Source organism: Mobula hypostoma, chromosome 23 (assembly GCF_963921235.1).
Source record: "Mobula hypostoma chromosome 23, sMobHyp1.1, whole genome shotgun sequence".
NCBI lineage: Eukaryota > Metazoa > Chordata > Chondrichthyes > Myliobatiformes > Myliobatidae > Mobula > Mobula hypostoma.
In genome coordinates, this window is record NC_086119.1 from 38,746,391 (window position 1) to 38,768,985 (window position 22,595).

The window sequence follows — 22,595 nt, forward strand, 5'->3', positions numbered from 1 at the left end:
TTACTATAAACTTTGGAACCAGGTGTCAGGTAGAGCAAGAGGCACATTGCAAACAAATAGCAGAATTACAGAAGTGACAAGTGATGCAGGGAACAGTTAGACAGTGTTGAATATATATAAGAAACAGTTGGAGCATAGAGCGAGTGTGTAACATGAAGTGTTAATTTACTTGCTGGCAGAAGGCTGCTTCCGCAGTGCTGGTTGTTGATTGGCCCATTCGAAGAATATAGCAGCTCTCTCCCGTTGGCTGGCTTCCACACCATGGCACCAGCTTCTGGTCCTAGGCACTCAAAAGAACAAGAATCGTTTATGTGAGAGCTGTGGTCTCATTTGCTAGGGGCTTTCTTCAGACTGAAGGCATGCCCAGTTCCAGAGAACCCCTGGTAAAGTGTGCTGCATATAGGGGGACCCGCATGTACACTTAGTTTAGTAAACACAAAATAATCTGCAGATGCTGGGGTCAAAGCAACACTCACAACACGCTGGAGGAACTCAGCAGGTCGGGCAGCATCCGTGGAAACGATGAGTCGACGTTTCGGGCCGGAACCCTTCGTCAGGACTGTAGGGGGAAGGGGCAGAGGCCCTATAAAGAAGGTGGGGGGAGGGTAGGAAGGAGAAGGCTGGTAGGTTCCAGGCGAAAAACCAGTAAGGGGAAAGATAAAGGGGTGGGGGAGGGGAAGCAGGGAGGTGATAGGCAGGAAAGGTGAAGAAGGAATAGGGGAAAACACAATGGGTAGTAGAAGGAGGCAGAACCATGAGGGAGGTGATAGGCAGCTGGGGGAGGGGGCAGAGTGAAATAGGGATAGAGGAAGGGAGGAGGAGGGAATTACCAGAAGTTGGAGAATTCTATGTTCATACCAAGGGGCTGGAGACTACCTAGACGGTATATGAGGTATTGCTCCTCCAACCTGAGTTTAGCCTCATCATGGCAGTAGAGGAGGCCATGTATGGATATATCTGAATGGAGTGGGAAGCAGAGTTGAAGTGGGTGGCTACTGGGAGATCCTGTCTGTTGTGGTGGACGGAGTGGAGGTGCTCGACGAAGCGGTCCCCCAATCTGTATCGGGTTTCACCGATGTAGAGGAGGCCGCACCGGGAGCACTGGACGCAATAGATGACCCCAACAGACTCACAAGTGAAGTGTTGCCTCACCTGGAAGGACTGTTTGGGGCCCTGAATGGTGGCAAGAGAGGAGGTGTAGGGACAGGTGTAGCACTTACACTTACAGGGATAAGTGCCGGGTGGGAGATCCGTGGGGAGGGACCGGTGCGGCCTCCTCTACATCGGTGAAACCCGACGCAGATTAGGGGACTGCTTTGTCAAGTGAGAGATACAAGGAAAGGTCTGAAGGCAACACTTACCACTCAAGAGCGTCAGGGGTATGAGGACAATGTGAAAATCCCCTGCATCAAGTAGAGGAAGGAAGTGGGGTCTGTCCAAGGAGTGAAGGAAACTATTGAGGTGGAGTTCCTCTGAGTGGCCCATTCTAGAGAAGATTGCCAAGTTTACCAACCTTGAGGGCCAAGTAGATTTTGCAGAGAGTGAAGGGGAGGCAATGTGTAACTTCATGTTTGCCTTGATGGTGAAGGAAATTAAGAAGACACCATCATGTGCATTTACAAGAATTTCTGCCACAGGAGAGCAGCATCCATCATCAAGGACCCCCACCACCACAGCCATGCTGCCATAGGAACATGGCACAGGAGCCTTAGGTCAACGCCACCAGGTTCAGAAGCAATCATTACCCTTCAACCATCAGGCTCCTGAACCATCGTGGATAACTTCACTTACCTCAACACTGACTGATTCCACCACCTATACATTCACTTTGAAGGACTCCACAACTCATGTTCTCAGTATTATTTATTTACTTAATTATTATACATATATATATCTGTATTTGAAAGTTTGTCTTCTTTTGCACATTAATTGATTGTCAGTCTTTATTTATATGCAGTTTTAATGTTGATTTCGTTGCATTTCTCTGTATTCCGGTGAATGTCTGCAAGAAAATGAATGTCAATATTCATATGGTGACATATAGTAAATGTACTTTGATAATAAATTTACTTTGAACTTTGAGACAGTGACTATTTACAGCAGACATCTCAAACAGTCAAGGTCTCACTAAACTTGTCTCTGCAAAATATGCCAAATCCATTGACAGTCTCTATGTATGAATGTCAGTGTCCTCCTTCTGATTAATATTCCTAGCAGGAAGGCTTTAGTTGCATTCAATTGGTTGAACACATCAAGCCATGTCAATGCTTGGCACCAGAGTCCAAAGCCACGCACTCTGTACAGATAGGCAAAGGAAATAATTCATGGATGTTCTCAAAGCTTCCTTGAATGAATATGGATGAATATGAATGAACTCAGGCTGGAGGAACAACACCTTATATTCTGCCTGGGTAGCCTCCAACCTGATGACATGAACATTGACTTCTCAAACTTCTGCTAATGCCCCACCTCCCCCTTGTATCCCATCCGTTATTTATTTATTTATTTATATACACACTTTCTTTTTCTCTCTCTCCTTTTTCTCCCTCTGTCCCTCTCACTATACTCCTTGCCCATCCTCTGGGCTTCATCCCTCCCCCTTTCTTTCTCCCAAGGCCTCCTGTCCCATGATCCTCTCGTATCCCTTTTGCCTATCACCTGTCCAGCTCTTGACTCCATCCCTCCCCCTCCTGTCTTCTCCTATCATTTTGGATCTCCCCCTCCCCCTCCCACTTTCAAATCTCCTACTAGCTCTTCTTTCAGTTCGTCCTGACGAAGGGTCTCGGCCCGAAACTTCGACTGTACCTCTTCCTAGAGATGCTGCCTGTCCTGCTGCGTTCACCAGCAACTTTTATGTGTGTTGCTTGAATGAATATGAATCCTCTACCCATGCCTACTGAATAAAACTGAGCATTTGGGATGTCACTAAGAATAAAGGTGGAAACGGAAAAAGAATGTAAGCAGCAGAACGAATCTACTCCTTTGCTGACTATGTGTAATCTGCCCTGCCCCATTAAGCACTTTCTTTCTCATTCATGAACGAGGATGTGGATCCCAGCCACTTTAGAATCAACAAAACTTAATCCCTTTGATCGCCAAGGGATTGTCAAAGAAGGTGTAGTCATATGTGTTGTTAAGGATGCCATACAATGACTTAACTTTATGAACTTTCAATGTATCTGCCAAATTTTATTTTGCATACCTATACATCATATACACATAAAGATCAAACAATAGCCTGAAAAAAACATAATTGACCTGAAGCATTAACTCTTCTCTCTCCACGGAGAGGTGGGGGTGAGGGGTGGGGGAAGAGAGAGGTGGGGAAGAGAGAGGTCGGGGGAGAGAGAGGTGCGGCAGTGGGAAGAGAGGTGGGGGAACAGATGTGGGTGGGGAGAGAGGTGGGGGAGCGAGGTGTGGGGAAGGGGGAGGGGGGAAATGGGAAGGTGTGGGAGGTGGGGGCAGAGAGAGAGAGCAAGAGGCAGGAAGAGAGAGTGAGAGGGAAAGAGGGCGAGGCATGTAGAGAGTAAAAGACAGAGGGAGTGGCAGAGAGTGGAAGATAGAGTGGCAGAGAGACAAATAACGTGGCAGAGAGAGTGAGAGGCAGAGAGGGAGAGAGAGGCAGATGGAAAGAGAATTGCAGGAAGAAGAGACAAACAGAGAGAGAATAAAGAAGGCAAAAGCTGTAAAGTGAGCTTTGTTAGGCAGGTAAAGCGATGGGAAAAACACAAAAATGGAAAATAGAAGGTGCAGAATGAAGAGCTGCTTGAAATGCCTAGCTGTTCTGACCAAACTCATGGAGAAAGAAAAAGTATATGAATATTACAAATGAATAATCTGCACCAGAAGGTGACAGTTCTGATACAGACCAGCTAAGTTGAATTTGATATTGAGTCCAGTCCAGCTGGATGCAACATAGCCAAGTGAAAGATGAGGTGCTGGTCCACTAAGATAGAAAATTAAAGTGGATGGGAACAGAAAGCTCAGAATTGCACTTGCAGATTGAATGCAAATGCTCTGTGCATCATCCAGTATATATTTGGTTTCTCCAATGTAAATGAAATCACAGCATGAGCACCCTGTGTAGCACAAGACTGGAAGACATGCAAGTGACTTGTTGCTTCACAAGGGACTATCTTGTTTCCTGGAGGGTGGAAAAAGAAAAGGTACCATGAGAAGGGTTGTGGGCAGTAAAGATGTTAGAGCTGTCCAAAGGGTTGCAAAGGAAGCAGTTCCTTTGGAAAGCTAAAAGTAGAGAGGGGGATGGATCTGGTGATGGATGTACGTTGAAGGTGGTGAACATTGCAAAGGATGATCAGTTGAATGCAGAGACTGATGAGGTGGAAGTTAACGATAACAGTGTCACGTACCCCGTGACGGGGATAAAGAAGCAGCAGAAATAGAAACCACTTTGGAGTCTCGTATTGCTATAAACTATTAATATTTATTAGTAACTATGCAATACAGTAATATAAATGTTGATAAATCAAACAGGTTAGTAATGATTATGTATAAAAGTAAGTGTGGAATATATATGTATGAAAAAAAACCAAGCTTCTTTAAGTCTGGGGTAAAAAGATACAGTCTTACGATGTTGAGTAAAGTTCAGTTCAGTTCGTGGTATTTAGTTGAGTAGTGATGGAGAGAGAGAGAGAGAGAGAGAGAGTGAGTTGAGTCTTCAGGTGAGCTGATGCCGTTGATCTTCTCGTCGTCCTCCGAAATCCTTTACAAGCCACCGACTGTGACTTTAACCAGGGGGACCGGTCTTCTGTGGTGGAGCTATCACCCAGGCAAGGGTGGACACATAGACAACTCACCACCAGTCAACCCCTTTTCCTACGTTGGAATAGCAATTTGGATCAATCCGCCTGATCGATCCTCCAAAACCCAATTTCTCTGCGGGCACAACAATGCTCATTCGGTGTCCAGATCATGTGTCCTGAGGTCTGTATCATCTGACCTCCCATTTATTCACTAGGCTGAGCATCACCTGTCATTCAAAGAGTCCCTCCTTCCTTTGTCTGTAAAGTGCACAAGCATTCAACATGTCCTTGAAAGTAACATCAACAACCAGCCTTTGGTCACCATAGCAACCTTCTAGCTGCTCGGTGCTGTCTCTAACTCCAAACTCAGTAAAAAATCCAGTTACTTCCAATGCCTTAAAGTGACAGTCCAACCGTTAATCTTCGTCTCTCTCTCTCTTTTCCAAAAGCAACATATCAGTGGTAAATAACTCTGTCTCTCTCTCCTTTCCAAACAAACCATCAATGATAAATGTCTCTCTCCAAACAGTTAATAGGGGTACTCCAGGATCCCCTCACAAGGGTAACTCTAGTCCTGCTCTGTCCATGATGAAAGTCTCTGAGATCTCAGATGCAGGGAACGGATGAAACATGACTGGAAGCTCTGTCAGCTATGGAAGAGGGGACAACCATTGTTCAGAAAGGTACCTCAAATGCAATTGTGTGGAAACCCTTGTCTTTGGAGAAAAGAATACAGAATTTAGAAGAACTGGGAAGAAAGGAATTGAGTCCCTTCATTCATTTATAGGATGCATACCTTCTACACTTTTTCCCCATTTTGTCAATTTTGACTGATGCCCATGAACTCTGTGCATAAATCCTTTCATTATAACCCACAAAGATATGATAAATACCAGTTTTTTATCAACTCCACCTAAAGGAAACAGAAAACAGGTTGCAGTAAAGGCCTCTGGTAATTTGAGTTGAATTTAAAACAGCTTGAAATGTGATTGTTACTGGGTGGAGGTGAAATTCTTTTGTCCTTCAAGTAGGATATTATTTACAACTGGTAATGCCAATAAAAAATCTTGCTGGTATAAAATATATTTAGCTGCAAACACTGATGTCTGAAGGACACAAGTGCTTTTCTAAACTTTCCATCTGGCACTTGAGGTATCAGAAGCATCTGAAAAAGAGGTAATGGAATCTGGTTCAACGGGAAATCCTTCTTTTTCAGTTATGTGGACAGCACTGAATGCCCGCCCACTGGCGAGGGGATATAAACGCCACAGCATGTACATTGTCTTCAGATTGTTCCGGGTCTTCTAAGCAGTTAGTCGTACTATTTCTTTCACCCTTAAAGAAGTCGCAGATTGATTCTGTTATCGTTCGAGAATGGCATCCATGGGACTCCAGATTCTGGGCATAGCCCTGTGTGTGTTCGGGTGGCTGGGTGCACTCCTCACCTGCGTCCTGCCTATGTGGAGAGTGACCGCTTTCATTGGAAACAACATCGTGGTGGCGCAGATCATTTGGGAAGGTCTTTGGATGAACTGCATTGTTCAAAGCACCGGGCAGATGCAGTGTAAAGTTTACGACTCGCTGTTGGCGCTGTCGCAAGATCTCCAGGCTTCCCGAGCTTTGACCGTTATCTCCCTTGTGGTGGGAGTCATTGGCATCCTCGTCTCCATCATGGGAGGAAAATGCACCAACTGCATAGAAAACGAGGCAACGAAGGCAAAGGTCACAATTATAGCGGGAATTGTCTTCATCTTGTCTGGAGTGCTGACCTTGATCCCGGTGTCCTGGTCAGCGAACACCATCATCAAGGATTTCTACAACCCGCTGGTCACCGACGCCCAGCGGAGAGAACTTGGCGCCTCCCTGTACATCGGATGGGGAACATCGGGTTTGCTGATCCTCGGAGGGGCTCTGCTCTGCTGTTCCTGCCCCCCGAAAAACGATGCCTACACTGCGAAGTATTCTGCACCTAGGTCTGTTGCTACGAGCAAGAACTATGTGTAATTTGTAAAGAAAAAGATACGAACCAACTTCTCGAGATAAAATCACATTAAGTTTGTGCATTTTATATCACATTTCCTCGTTGAGGAACGAAGCGAATTTACTGTAAAGTTTTTAAGTAATTAGTTCATTGTTTTAACCTAGTTGCGTTTGGATTTTCAATCGGGGGTGAATTTGAATTTGAATCTGCACCTACACGCAACGTAACTCCAGGTGCAGCGATTTTTAAATCTGACGAGAATCTGAATATAGAGAAGTTCGTTAACGTAAGGTTTTGACGAAAATTATTTTTTGTTTTAAAAGCACCAATGTTTAGATAATATCGAGTTACAACGACAATGCGTTACCAGTTAGTAAGAAAACCTTCATTGTTAAGTCGTATTTTATAAGTAACTAATACCTGGCGACAGGGGAGTGATGGGAAATACCCGCCGCCATTTCGCCAACTGGGAAGGTGGAATTTATAAAATGGGTCTACAACAGCAGTTCAGTCCTTTGAAAGTGTTAATACTATTTTATATTTACTTTGCAACGATGTGATTTGAAATTATAGCCTTATTATCAATCCTGTATCGTTTTCTCATTGCCATATGTTAAAGATTAACCTTTTTCCCATGATCTTGGGCATTTATTTTCTCGAAGACTTCGGGGACTTCGTAAAATTGTAAATTGGAAGGGCTGAAATAAAATCCAAATTACTTTAAGATTTTCTTGTCAATTTTTTTTCTCGTGGGTGAAAATGTGGGCATTACGACAAAGGGATCAATAGTTAAAAGGATGGGGTGGAATTTGGACCTACAGATAATCTGTTCCTACTTTCGAGGTATGTGTTAACAACTCTTCTCTGAAGGCGGAGAACTGAAAGGCAGCGAAATCTGTATGGTACTTTGGTTAAATACGGTGTGTAGACAATAGTTCTGATCTCTGAACAAATATAAATGCAATGGATGTTGCGCACCAAAAATAAAATGGGTAAAATTTAAACCTGGGAAAGACCGAACTAGCATGGCTGATCTTCTGAAATTGAACACTTTCAAGTAGGTTGTTCGATGTTGAGAGGATTTAATGAGCCAGAGATGTTAACACTTACAGGCGATAACTAGTGGCCCCGACCACTGCTCATGAATCCCTTTATTGATTCAAAACACTTATTTAGCCTGTTAGTTGTAGTTTTGGCTAACCTTAATGTATTGGAAAGATTTTCGCAACAAGTGGGATAGGCTCTAGTAAAGGTGGAAATTATCTACAATGACATGGATATTTGGCCCAAAGCTAATCTGAGCTCAGTTATAATTCCATGTCAAGTAGTCCATTTTCATAAGTATTGTGGTCTGGGACAGAATTGGTGACAAAGAAATAGCGTTCTTGACCTGAAGTACTAATTTTGCTCTTTTCTATATTTAAATGAAGGAAGATAGTATTCACCCAGATTTAGGTGTCGGAGAGAAGTAGTCTGACAGGTTAGATAGTGGAACTGAAAAGTGGTTGTGAACTACAGCAGTGACATTCATTGTATAGATTGAAAATTATTTTTATTTTGCGTCAAAGCCATAAGGTAGTTTCTAGATCAGAAACAGCAATGAGCTAGGGATAGATCCTTGAATAAAACTGGGATTAGGGGAGAAAAGCCATTATCGGTGAGTATCAGTTGAAAAGATCTGCTAATCTTGCAATTTACACGTTATCTAGACCCATTTGCTTCCTTGCATTGTTCTACTACCCCCGCACCTCTGTCATTTGATTTCTTACAGAGATTTGCTTTTTGTCCTTTCCCCTCATATAAAACAATGTTTGATTAAAGGTCATTACATGAAATAATGGTAGTTTTATGTCCCCTGAATGCCAGATAAATTAGTTTCTTTTTTAAGATTACAGATGTGTTTGTGCAGAATATAAGGATACGTCTGTCTGTCTGTCTAGGTACCATATCCGATGCAGACTTTGGTGACCATGGTTTTCCATATAGATCTATCCTTCGTTTTTTGGATGACTTCCATTTCCTCGATGTGTAGCCACCTGCCTAGGCTTTTGATGTACATAAGCTGAAGTCTTCCTCTAGGTTTGCTCCCCTCAATCTTTCCAGAGAGTATGAGTTTTCCTAGTTCATCTTTCTGCACGATGTGTCCTAGGAATCTGAGTTGCCTTTTTCTTATTGTTGGTATGGGTGATTGAACTGCTTGGGCTCTTCTGAGAACTTCTTCGTTTGATGTGTGTGTGGTCCATGATATTTCTAACATTCTCCTGTAGAACCATAATTCAGCTGCTTCTAGTCTCTTTTCCAATGCTGGGGAAATAGTCCAGCATTCACTTCCACAAGTCAGGATAGAATAAATGTAGCACCGCACTGGATATGTAGATCCTAAAAATGAGTGGAGAGTATAAGGTAGCTCAGTGTCAAAGTCCCTTGATTGTTATATGCTATTGATGAGTTGAAATCTACTTGGGGCATTAGTAAACGTTTCCAAAATGGATACATATGTGATGGGAAGGGGAAGTAACAGAGGGCAAAAGCAATACACTGTCTTCTCATTACTACAATCAGGAAAGAGGTAGAGGAGTCTGAGAACCCACAATCAACAATTCAGGAACTACTTTTTTTTCTTGGTCATCAGATTTCTGAATGGTCCATTGTGGTACTCATTTTTTGCACTATTTAAAAAATATGTAATTTTATTATATATTTGTACTGTCCTGCACCTACAAAACAATAAATTTTACATCTTCTAAGATGGTGATAATAAATCTGATCATGAAATACTGGAAACTGGAACCAAAAAAAAAACATGCAGCAAGGACTCAGCAGGTTAAGCAGCATTTGTGGAGGCAAAAGGTTTTGGGTGGAGATTGCACCAGGAAATGGTGATAGAGGTGATAGAACCAAAATAGTGAAAGATTGTACTTCAGCTCCTAACGAGGTCCTGAATCCTGATGAAAGGTTTTGGCCTGAAATGTTGACTGTTTTTTCTTTTCCATAGATGCTGCCTGACCTGCTGATTTCCATCCAACATTGTGTGTGTGTGTTGCTCAGTGCCCAGGTACGAAACTCAAACTAGAAATATGACTCTCTGTGAAACTGGAAAAACTAGTAGCACTAGTATGTTAGTCACAAATTGCTGTGGTGGGGGAGGAGATGCAATTTTTTTACCCCAAAATGTAGAAGCTACTAAGCAAATGAGCAAGTTTTTAAAAAAACTACCTACATTTTATAGTGAAATGCAGTGAACAATCACTTATATGATGTTCAGGACACCAGGGATTTGGAGAACAATTTGAGGAAAAAGATACAGTGCTCACTGAAAAAAAAATGACAGGCATTCATGCTTACACTTGGGGGTAGGGAAGGGAGGGATGGGTGGTAGCAGTGCAAATGAGCTGGCAATCTGGTGTTATGGCTGAATGCATATACTGAGAGCCAGGAGAATAATGCAACAGGAAGGAGACTGGAAAAGGAACAGAGAAAATATACGGGGCAAATTATTAGATTTCAGGTGCATGTAAATATTCCCGACAGAGTTGATCACAAATTTTGCAGATTCTGGAAACCTTGTGCAGCACACGGAAAACGTAGGAACTCAGCAGGACAGGTAGCATCAATGGAGAGAAATGAATAGTCAACATTTTGGGCCAAGACCCTTCATCACGACTGGAAAGGAAGGAATCAAAGGCCTGAATTAAAAGATAGGGGGAGGGGGAAGACCACAAACTAGCAGAAAATAGGTAAGTGGGGGTAGGTAGGTGAATGGGGGAGGGCAATAAAAGGGAATGATGTAAGAAGAGAGATGATAGGTGAAGAGATAAAGAAGATATTTGATAGGATAGGACAGTAGACCTTGAAATAAAGAAAAGGGAGTGGGGAACCAGAGAAACATGATGGGGGGAAGGGTAAACAAGGGTGAGAGGACCATTTGAATGATGGGAATCAAAGGGGGTGGAACAAGAAAAGCAGAGGGAAGTGGTTACCATGAGTTTGAAGAACTGATGGATGTTGATGTCGCAAACACGAGGAAATCTGCAGATGCTGGAAATTCAAGCAACACACATCAAAGTTGCTGGTGAACGCAGTAGGCCAGGCAGCATTTCTAGGAAGAGGTACAGTCGACATTTCAGGCCGAGACCCTTCGTCAGGACTAACTGAAGGAAGAGCTAGTAAGAGATTTGAAAGTGGGAGGGGGAGATCCAAAATGATAGGAGAAGACAGGAGGGGGAGGGATGGAGCCAAGCGCTGGACAGTTGATTGGCAAAAGGGATATGAGAGGATCATGGGACAGGAGGCCCAGGGAGAAAGAAAAGGGGGGGGGGAACCCAGAGGATGGGCAAGGTGTATAGTGAGAGGGACAGAGGGAGAAAAAGGAGAGAAAGAAAAAGAAAAAGAATGTGTGTATATAAATAAATAATGGATGGGGTACGAGGGGGAGGTGGGGCATTAGCGGAAGTTAGAGAAGTCAATGTTCATGCCATCAGGTTGGAGGCTACCCAGGCGGAATATAAGGTGTTGTTCCTCCAACCTGAGTGTGGCTTCATCTTTACAGTAGAGGAGGCTGTGGATAGACATATCAGAATGGGAATGGGACATGGAATTAAAATGTGTGGCCACTGGGAGATCCTGCTTTCTCTGGCAGATGGAGCATAGGTGCTCAGCGAAACGATCTCCCAGACTGTGTCGGGTCTCGCCAATATATAGAAGGCCACATTGGGAGCGCCGAACACAGTATATCACCCCAGCGGACTCACAGGTGAAGTGTCGCCTCACCTGGAAGGACTGTCTGCGGCCCTGAATGGTGGTAAGGTAGAAAGTGTAAGGGCACGTGCAGCACTTGTTCTGCTTACAAGGATAAGTGCCAGGAGGGAGATTGGTGGGGAGAGATGGGGGGGACGAATGGACAAGGAAGTCGCGTAGGGAGCAATCCCTGCGGAAAGCAGAGAGAGAAGGGGTTGGAAAGATGTGCTTAGTGGTGGGATCCCGTTGGAGGTGGCGGAAGTTACGGAGAATAATATGTTGGACCTGGAGGCTGGTGGGGTGGTAGGTGAGGACAAGGGGAACCCTATTCCTAGTGGGGTGGCGAGAGGATGGAGTGAGAGCAGATGTGCGTGAAATGGGGGAGATGCGTTTGAGAGCAGAGTTGATGGTGGAGGAAGGGAAGCCCCTTTCTTTAAAAAAGGAGAACATCTCCCTCGTCCTGGAATGAAAAGCTTCATCCTGAGAGCAGATGCGGCGGAGATGGAGGAATTGCGAGAAGGGGATGGCATTTTTGCAAGAAACGGTGAGAAGAGGAATAGTCCAGATAGCTGTGAGAGTCAGCAGGCTTATAGTAGACATCAGTAGATAAGCTGTCTCCAGAGATAGAGACGGAAAGATCTAGAAAGGGGAGAGAGGTGTTGGAAATGGACCAGGTAAACTTGAGGACAGGATGAAAGTTGGAGGCAAAGTTAATGAAGTCAATGTGCTCAAAATGCATGCAGGAAGCAGCGCCAATGCAGTCGTAGATGTAGCGAAGGAAAAGTGGGGGACAGATACCAGAATAGGTTTGGAACATAGATTGTTCCACAAAGCCAACAAAAAGGCAGGCAGAGCTAGGACCCATACGGGTGCCCATAGCTACATCTTTAGTTTGGAGGAAGTGGGAGGAGCCAAAGGAGAAATTATTAAGAGTAAGGACTAATTCTGCTAGAGGAAGCAGAGTGGTGGTGGAGGGGAGCTGGTTAGGTCTGGAATCTAAAAAGAAGCGGAGAGCTTTGAGACCTTTCTGATGGGGGATGGAAGTATATAGGGACTGGACATCCATGGTGAAAATAAAGCGGTGGGGGCCAGGGAACTTAAAATCATCGAAAAGTTTAAGAGCTTGAAAAGTGTCACGAAAGTAAGTCGGAAGGGATTGAACAAGGGGGGATAAAACCGTGTCGAGGTATGCAGAAATTTGGTCGGTGGGGCAGGAGCAAGCTGAGACAATAGGTCTGCCAGGACAGGCAGCTTTGTGGATCTTGGGTAGGAGGTAGAAATGGGAAGTGTGAGGTGTGGGAACTATAAGGTTGGTAGCAGTGGATGGGAGATCCCCTGAGCAGATAAATTTCTGCTCAGCGGATGAGTTAATGTCATCAGGTTGGAACAGGATATGAGATATCCCTTCTCTAACCTTCATTTAGCCTTTCATGGCAGTAGGAGGAGGCCTTGGACAGACATGTCGGTGTGGGAACTGGAAGTGGAATTGAAATGGGAGGTCACTGAGAGATCCTGGCTGTTGCTGTGCGCAGAGCAAAGATACTCGACAAAGTGGTCCTCTAATCGGTGTCAGTCTTACTGATGTATAGGAGGCTGCAGTGGGTGCAATAAACAACACAGACTCACAGGTTCCTTATTTAGAAGGACTGTTTAGGGTCCTGCCTGCTGGTGAGGGAGGTGGTGTATGGTTGCAGTGATCCCCGAACACAAGCTCATAATGCTAAAACAAATAATCCACAGTTAACAGAGTTCAACAACGTCTCTACTTTGTGAGGAGGCTGAAAAGAGCTGGACTACACACATCAATACTCACAATCTCCTATAGATGTGCAGTTGGGAGCATCACTGTCTGGTATGGAAACTGCACTGCAATGGACAAGAGGGCTTAAGCGATGGCTAATTAAAACTGCCCAATGCATCACCTGTCATGAGCACTTGGGACCTATATGGGGAGCCATACAGCATTGGGCTCCGAGATTTATAGAGCATTTGTATTTGTTTTAAGTTCTTGTGCTTTCTGTTTAAGCTTATTTTGACTGGCACGGGTTTTTTGTGTTCCGTGATTATTTAAGCAGACTCCTGATTAGCTCATCGCTGGGTCCTAGTTTTGAGAATGTTATATTTTGCGGTGGCTCTCAGTTGAGCCATCGATGTTTTGTTTGAACCCTCCAGGCTGGTCCTGGACTTATTTCATAATTTACTGGCATAATTTACACATTACTATTTAACTATTTATGGTTCATTACCATTTATTATTTATGGTGCAACTGTAACGAAAACCAATTTCCCCCGGGATCAATAAAGTATGACTATGAATACACCCAGGTCATCGCCTTCACATGGGAGTCTGACTTTTCAACACACTTGGTTTCAGCACACTGTGATATCGCCAGCACCAGCCTTTCTGCCATCAAGGGCAAGTATACAGGAAGGTGCCAGAAGAAGGCCAGCAATATCAACAAAGATCAAGAGTTATGGACTGTTTGTCCCTCTCCCATCAGGGAAGAGGCCACATAACATACACACAAGGACCACTAGACTCAAAAAAGATGCTCCCCCCAAGCCGTCAGTCTGATCTACACCTCCACCCGTTAACCCACCCTGCCACCCCCCATCACTATATCCACATCAGCCACTCCTCTCCACAGTCACTTAGCACCCTTCTGCATCCCCCCATGCACTGCTAATTTACAGTTATCTGTAGATTATGTCTTATAGGAGTAACAATCATTTTATTCTCTTATACATTCATGTCCTGAAGAATGACAATAAATAATGAGCTTCAAATCTCGGATAAGTGCTAAGAAGGATATTGGCAGGGAAGGAGGATTGGATAAGGGAGTCATGGACAGTGCTATCCCATGGGGGGGGAATGCGGGGGCAGGTGGTATGAAATCCATTGGCGATGTTGGAAGTTGTAGAGAACGATGTATTGGATGCAGAATCTTTTGAAGTGGTAAGTGAGAACAAGGGGAACCATATGTCCGGGATGGGAGGAAGAGAGTGGGGGTTTGAGTGAGGGCAGGTGTATAGAAGAAAACCTAGCTAAAACAGTTAAAAGACATGTTCCAGTTAAAAAAAGCAAAGGTGGTCATTTCAAATTTGACATTTTGAGAAAATGATAGCTGCTCCCTCAGATGTTGATCGATGATAACAAGTGAGGAGTACAGAAGAGTTGGCACATTTTTCCCTCTTCATAGACAGTCCCTTGAGCAGCACCATCCTGAATTTTCAACTTTAGACCAAGAGTGCAAAGTGGGCAGGAAAGCATCTAGTGTCAGTAAGGAATAGACGTTTCAAGAAATGTCTGAATACTTTCCTTCAGTGTTAGTAATATTTATCATTCGTTGAGCAAAGATGAGGCAAATTTGCACATAGAGATTTCATCCAAAATTACTGTATATACTGTATACAAAATAAGGCAATCAATTTAGCTGCAATGCTGCATGTCTATTAATAGTCCTGACGAAGGGTCTTGGCCCAAAACGTCGACTGTACCTCTTCCTAGAGATGTTGCCTGGCCTGCTGCGTTCACCAGCAACTTTGATGTGTGTTGTCTATTAACAACTTAGTTCAAGTAAATCAAAGCCTTAAATATACATGTAAAGGTGTTTTATCTTTAGTAAAACACCCCCCCCCCTTTATTTGGCTGTACATCTCTCCACAAACCTGTGGTATTTCTGTGATATAAAGCTCAACAGAGCTTGCTGGTAACTGCTTAGTATCTTTCCAACTCACTCTGTACCAGGTCATGTAACAATCAGATCATGTGAACTCACTGTGGGAACACAAAAGACTGAATCTTCATCCAAGTTTCTGGCACAGCACTGGGGAAGGGAGGAATTTGCATCAATCATACTGTCAGTAATACATTTCTTGAAATATACACTCAGTGGCCTCTTTATTAGGTACACATGTACACTTGCTCGCCATTGCAAATATCTCCTCAGCTAATCATGTGGCAGCATCTCAATGCATAAAATCATGTAGACAGAGTCAAGAGGTTTAGTTGTTGTTCGGACCAAGCATCAGAATGGGAAAGATGTGATCTAAGTGACTGTCCGTGGAATAATTGTTAGTGCCAGAAGGGGTCATTTGAGTATCTCAGAAGCTGCTGATCTGGGAGTTTCATTAACGACGGTCTGTAAAGGTCACAGAAAACGGTGCGAGAAACAAAAAAAAAATTAGAGTGGCAATTCTGTGGGTGAAAACGTCCTGTTAATGAGAGGTGAGAAGAGAATGGCCTGACTTGTTCAAGCTGACAGGAAGATGATAGTAACTCAGATAACTACGTGTTACATCAATGGTGTACAGAAGAGCATCTCTGAATGCAGATCACATTGAACCTTGAAATGGATGGGTTGCAGCAGCAGAACACCATGAACATACTCAGTGGCCACTTTCTTAGATACAGGAGATACCTATTAAACTGGCCGCTGAGTGTATTCTATGATCATCTTTTTAGCACAGATTTTATTACCGTTCTCAATGCTGGGAAAAGATCATTGCTCTGAGGTACTAGTAGAGTGCCAGTAAGCTAGATCATTGGCACAGAAATGGTTTGGAGGAACTGTTTTTCAAGTTTACTCACAACACGCTGGAGGAACTCAGCAGGTCGGGCAGCATCCGTGAAAACGATCAGTCAACGTTCTGGCCCGAAATGTTGACTGATCGTTTCCATGGATGCTGCCTGACCTGCTGAGTTCCTCCAGCGTGTTGTGAGTGTTGCTTTGACCCCAGCATCTGCAGAGTATTTTGTGTTTATTTTTCAAGTTTAAAAATTCTGAAAAAAAAACAACTGTGCAGTTGGGTCTGAGGCGGTTGTGTGGTTTCTTCAGGTTCTGTCAAAGGTGGTTCAAGAGGTGCTTGCTAAGTGTAAAGTTAGGAATTTGGGACATTCCACACCCCTGCTGTGTGCAAATAGCCCATGTCTGTCAGTGTATTCCTGAATATTCCTTCTCCATTTTGAATGGCCGCAGCCTGAGGCATCAGTGAGTCAGTGAGGATGTTGCATTGTTATAGGAAGACAGGAAGTCAATAAAGATATACTTTCCACTGAAACCACATGTTGCAAATGAACTTGGGGTAGAGTGCCAATTTCAGCTGCTTGTCCACCAGAGCAGAAAGTGATCAAAGTAAGTGCATTAGTGCTAGTATATTGGCCTTGAAGAGGATAATGTACTAATGTTGGTTTGCCAATTACCTTGGCAATAGATTTAGAGTATCTTGCAGAGATAACTTGTTAGCACTTCTCCAGTGCCCATTATAGATTCCTCATACATGTAAAACATACAGCAAAGGCAGGATTATATGGATCAGGAACAGGATCAGGTCAGTTCAGCCCTCAAACCTGTTCCATTAAATTTAACAAGTTCATGGCTGATCTGACTGCAGCCTGTGTGGATCATTCATTCCTTGCTTATCAATCTATCTCCAACTTCAGAATATTTAAAGATTATTTCTGTTATCCTCTGAGAAGGAGAATTCCAAACACTCACAGCCTTCCAAGAGGTAAAATTTTACCTCATCTCTATCCTTAATGGGAAATCCTTAATTTTTTGAAACATTGATCCCAAGTTCTAGATTTTCCCAAAGCAGGAAACCTTCCTCTCCATATCCACTCTAGCAAAGCCTCTTTCACTCTTCTAAACTCCAGCAGATGCAAGTCCAATCTGCCCAAACTTTCTCCATAAGACTGCCTGTCCATTTAAAATATTGTTTTCCAGTAAACTTTATATGAACTGCTTCTAATGTATTAGTACCCTTAGATATATATAATCCTACTAATAACTTCAGGAGAACTTGCACCACTACTTCTGAAAACTGCTGGGAGTGCACATCTTGCACAAACTCTCATGGTCCCAGAACACATTCTAGACAATCAGGAAACTCACCAACACCTCTACTTTCTGAAAGAAACATGTCTATGCACATCTATACTCACATCATTCTACAGATGTGCAGTAGAGAGCATCCTAACATGCTGTATCACTGCATCGTATGGAAACTGCTTTATGGTGGACAGGAAGTCCAGACAGTGGGTAGTCAAAACAATTACTTTGTCATTTCCTGACAGTCACCTTATGTACAGATATTCCTGTGCCTAGCATCACATTAGAAACATAAAATAAATGTATATAAGCTATCTTATGTATTTAAATTTCTTGTGATTTTTTATTATTGTGTTCTTTATGTTACTGTGCTTTTTATTGTGCTGTATTGGATCTGGAGTACCAATTATTTCATTCTCCTTACACTTGTGTTTTGGAAATAACAGCAAACAATCTTGAATCTGGGATCTTTAATCTCGGTGAAACATAAGATTCCTACTGCAATCTCTTAATTTACAGATAATATACGTTTCCCACTATATGAGACACTTGGCATGGCTCCTCCATATTTTATACATTATGTTTCAATATGATCACTCCTTATTCTTCTTAACTCCAAGGAATACTGATTTGTTAAGTAGGGTACCGTGCACAATTCTGATTTGATGGAGACAGACGTGAGAAGCACGGAGGAACATCTGGAGAAACTTCTGAAATGCCGGCTTCGCTGCCGCTGCTACTGTGCGATCAAGAATCTCCAGAGGGGAAGGCCCCAAATCTTCAGCTTTGCCTGTTGCCTGTAGCCGGGGCCGGGGTCGAAGTGCTCGGCAGAGATGGTGCTCGGTGCTCGGTGTCGGAGGGCTGGTCGGAGGCTCGAAGTTTTCAGATGGACTCAAGAGTCGGCTGTGGTCGGGTGCTTCCTGGGTGCTGCATCGGCAAGTTTGCGGCGCTGGAGGTTCATGGCAGGGAGAGTTTTTCTTCCTTCTACTGTCTGCGTGAGAGGGTGAGACTTTCGAGAGACTTTGAGACTTTTTTTTTAACCGTGACCAAGGTCTGTTCTTTTATCAAATTACGGTATTGCTTTGCACTGTTGTAACTATATATTATAATTATGTAGTTTTTGTCAGTTTTTCAGTCTTGGTCTGTCTTGTGTTTCTGTGATATCACACTGGAGGAACATTGTATCATTTCTTAATGCATGCATTACTAAAGAACAATAAAAGAGGACTGTGTGTCCTCATAATCTATCTAATTTCTTTAGCTGCACTGCCTAGGAAGTAGCCTAGTGCATTACTTTTTCATTGCCTCCAATGCCAGTATATCCTTTCTTTAAAAAGGGACCAAAACTGTTAACAGTACTCCAAGTGAGACCTCACCTGTACCCTACACAATTCTAACAATATTCCCTATTTTCAAATTCTAACCCTCCTGCGATGGCTTTACCAGCCACTTACTAAACCTCCCTGCAATCTTTTATGCACAATGCCCTGACGTATGACGGCCAGTATACTTAAAGCTGCCTTCACCACCTATGACTTCAAGTTCAGTGAATCATGCGCTTGTACTTCACAGTCCCTCCATTCTACAGTACTCCCAAGGCTCCACTGTTCATTGTGAAAATCCTACCTGGATTTGTATTTCCAAAATGCTACATTTTGTGTTTATCCACATTAAACTCCATTTGCCATTCTTCGGTCTTCTTACTCATCTGATCAAGACACCCTTGCAATTTTTGATAATCTTCTTCATTGTCCACTATACCACCTAATTGAGTATCATCCTTATACCATCCATGCCTTATACAACATTGTTATCCAGTTAGTGATACAGATGACAAATAACAATGAGTCCAGGATGGACCCCTGAGGCACATCACTAACCACAGGCCTCCAGTCCAAGATACGACCTTCTACCATCATCCTCCGCTTTCTACCTTCAAGCCAATTGTGTATTCAGTTAGCCAGCTTTCCTTAGATTCCAGGTGATCTAACCTTCCACTGAAGCATATCACGTGGAACCTTGTCAAAGGCCTTATTGGAGTCAATGTAAAGTTACTTAATTTCCTTTCAAACCACATTATAATTTATTACAGGTTATAATATTATAACTTATCTTGTGAAAACAAGCATCCTAATTTCCCATTGGTTATTCAAGTGGTTCTTGTTCGGTTCTTTCCCATTGCTAGTCAGTTCAGAATCAGAATCAGGTTTATTGTCACCGGTATATGTCGTGAAATTTGTTAACAGCAGCAGCATTTCAATGCTGGACATAATATAGAAGAAGAAGCAAAAATTAAGTAAATCAATTACAGTAAACATATAATGGATAGATTAAAAATCGTGCAAAAGCAGAAATAATATATATTAAAAAAGTGAGTTAATGTTCATGGGATCAATGTCCATTTAGGAATCAGATGGCAGAGGGTAAGACTCTGTTCCTGAATCACTGAGTGTGTGCCTTCAGGTCTCTCTACCTCCTGCCTGATAGTAACAGTGAGAAAAGGGCATGCCCTGGGTGCTGGGGGTCCTTAATATTGGCCTTCCTGAGACACTGCTCCTTGAAGATGTCCTGGGTACTTTGTAGGCAGGTACCTAAGATGCAGCCGACTAAATTTACGGCCTTCTGCAGCTTCTTTCGGTCCTGTGCAGTAGCTCCCCCCATACCATACAGTGATGCACCCCATCAGAATGCTCAGCACTGTACATCCATAGAAGTTTTTAAGTGTTTTTGTTGACATACCAAATCTCGTCAAACTCCTAATGAAGTATAGACACTGTCCTGCCTTTGTAGCTGCATCGATATGTTGGGACCAGGTTAGGTGCTCAGAGATCTTGACGCCAGAAACTTGAAACTGTCTCCACTTCTGATCCTTCGTCTTACCCTTCCTGAAGTCCACAATCAGTTCTTTCGTCTAACTGATGTTGAGTGCCAGGTTGTTGCTGCAACACCACTCCACTAGTTGGTATATCTCGCTCCTGTACACCCTCTTGTCTCCATCTGAGACTCTACCCACAATGGCTGTATTATCAGCAAATTTATAGATGGTATTTGAGCTATGCCTAGCCACACCATCATGGGTATAGAGAGAGTAGAGTAATGTGCTAAGCACACACACCTGAGTGTTGATCGTCAGCGAGGAGGAGATGTTATCACCAATCCGCACAGATTGTGATCTTCCGGTTAGGAAGTCAAGGATCCAATTGCAGAGGGAGGTACAGAGGCCCAATGTTCAGAGTTCCAATGAGCAATTATTTTCCGATTTTAAAGACATAACCGTAATATCCCCACCATGACTGGTTTTTCACATTTGTGCACATTACATTTACTTATCACCTTAAACATATGAAATTGCACCAAAAAGCTCCAGAGTTCTTTTGAGCTGAGGACCTGCTTCACCATAGCATAATTTACTTAGAAATGTAGAAAAACTACAGCACAATACAGGCCCTTCAGCACACAATGCTGCACCGAACATGTACTTACTTTAGAAAATACCTTCGGTTACCCATAGCCCTCTATTCTCCTAAGCTCCATGTACCTATCCAGGAGTCTCTTAAAAGACTCTGTCGTATCTGCCTCTACCACCATCACCAACAGTCCATTCCATGCACTCACCACCTTCTGCGTAAAAAGCTTTTCCCTGACATCTCCTCTGTACCTACTTCCAAGCACCTTAAAACTATGCCCTCCCGTGATAGCCATTTTGCCCCTAGGAAAAAGCCGCTGACTATCCACACGATCAACGCCTCTCATCATCTTATAGGCCGCCAGGAACTTGGATGGACAACCCACAAGTGGTGACCATCTTCTACAGGTAAGGAGCGCCGTGAGCTTGTAACACAAGAAATACCAGAGGTAGAAGAGGAGAAGAGGTTAACTAAAGCAGCTGGCCTGGCCAAGCAAGGGGCTTGGACCCGGTGGGAAAGTGTTGAAGAACGACACCTATCTTGGAATATTCTGTGGCAGATGGAACCGCTTCGCATTTCTTTTTTATGCAGAGCAGCGTACCATCTGCTCCGAACACCTGCCAACCTCAGCACCTGGTATGAAGATAAGACAGACAGGTGTGCTGCTTGTGGAGAGAAGGGAACACTTCAACATATTTTGAGTGCATGCAGAGTCAATCTTTCCAGCAGCATGTACACTTGGAGACATAACAATGTTCTCAAAGTTGTAACAGAAGCGGTTGAGCAGAGAGAACTGCAGCACAGCTTATCTCGTGCCCCATGCTGCACAGAACACCGCATATCATTTGTGAAAGAAGGCTCTAAGTCAAGGGTGTACAGCATAGGCTCACGATCAAGCATACTTTCTTCAGCCAATGATTGGTGTGTCAAGGCTGACCTGGACGGGAAAGGCAGTTTCCCGGAGCAAATAGCTTTCACAACATTGCGTCCAGATATAATCGTATGGTCTGACACCAGTAGAGAAGCGGTTATTGGTGAACTCACAGTCCCCTGGGAAGACAATTGGTGAAGCCCATGAGCGCAAGTTAACCAAGTATGCAGAGTTAAGATCAGAGTGCAGAGACAGAGGGTGGAAGGTCTCATGCTATCCATTCGAAGTAGGCTGCCGTGGGTTTATGCGTTCACTCTCCAGAAGTGGCTGCGTGACCTTGGCTCACTAGAAGAGAGACCAAGTCAACCAGCAGGGCTGTAGCTGAGGCAGCAGAGAAAGGATCAGCATGGGTGTGGACCAAGTATGTCCAGAGGGGCAGATAGTCAGACAGTGTATACATATCTTGCAAACCCTTCAGTAGTTGCACAGACACCTGAAGAGTAGACTATCTGTTGGATGGAAGTGACCAACAACTCTGATAGAGGCAGATGCCAAGTTTTTAAGCTCACCAGTGGGAGGTGGTGCTTTAGCACTGCTGGCCCACCACCTCGAGGGAGTCTTGATCATAAGCGGGCCGAAACTCCTGAGGACAGGTGGCAGATCAACTGATGATCCCACTGGTGATAGCACAGGACAGTTAACATCTTAGTCCACATGTATTTTGTAACTCTACACCTCTATCAGGTCACCTCTCATCCTCCATCACTCCAAGGAGAAAAGGCCAAGTTCACTCAACCTATTCTCGTAAGGCATGCTCCCCAATCCAGGCAACATCCTTGTAAATTTCCTCTGCACCCTTTCTATAGTTTCCACATCCTTCCTGTAGTGAGGTGACCAGAACTGAGCACAGTACTCCAAGTAGGGTCTGACCAGGGTTCTATATAGCTGCAACATTACCACTCGGCTCTTAAATTCAATCCCATGGTTGATGAAGGCCAATGCACT

The 22,595-nt window shown here is 43.7% G+C and overlaps 1 protein-coding gene across 1 annotated transcript in view; it reads left to right on the plus strand.

Annotated features, from left to right (window-relative positions):
- The window catches only part of LOC134337004 (uncharacterized), a 46,174-nt gene that overhangs the window by 13,125 nt on the left and 10,454 nt on the right, over nucleotides 1-22,595 (plus strand). The window contains exon 2 of the mRNA XM_063031744.1: nucleotides 6,194-6,763. Within this exon, the coding sequence (XP_062887814.1) occupies nucleotides 6,194-6,763 (570 nt within the window). The remainder of the gene's footprint in view (nucleotides 1-6,193; nucleotides 6,764-22,595) is intronic.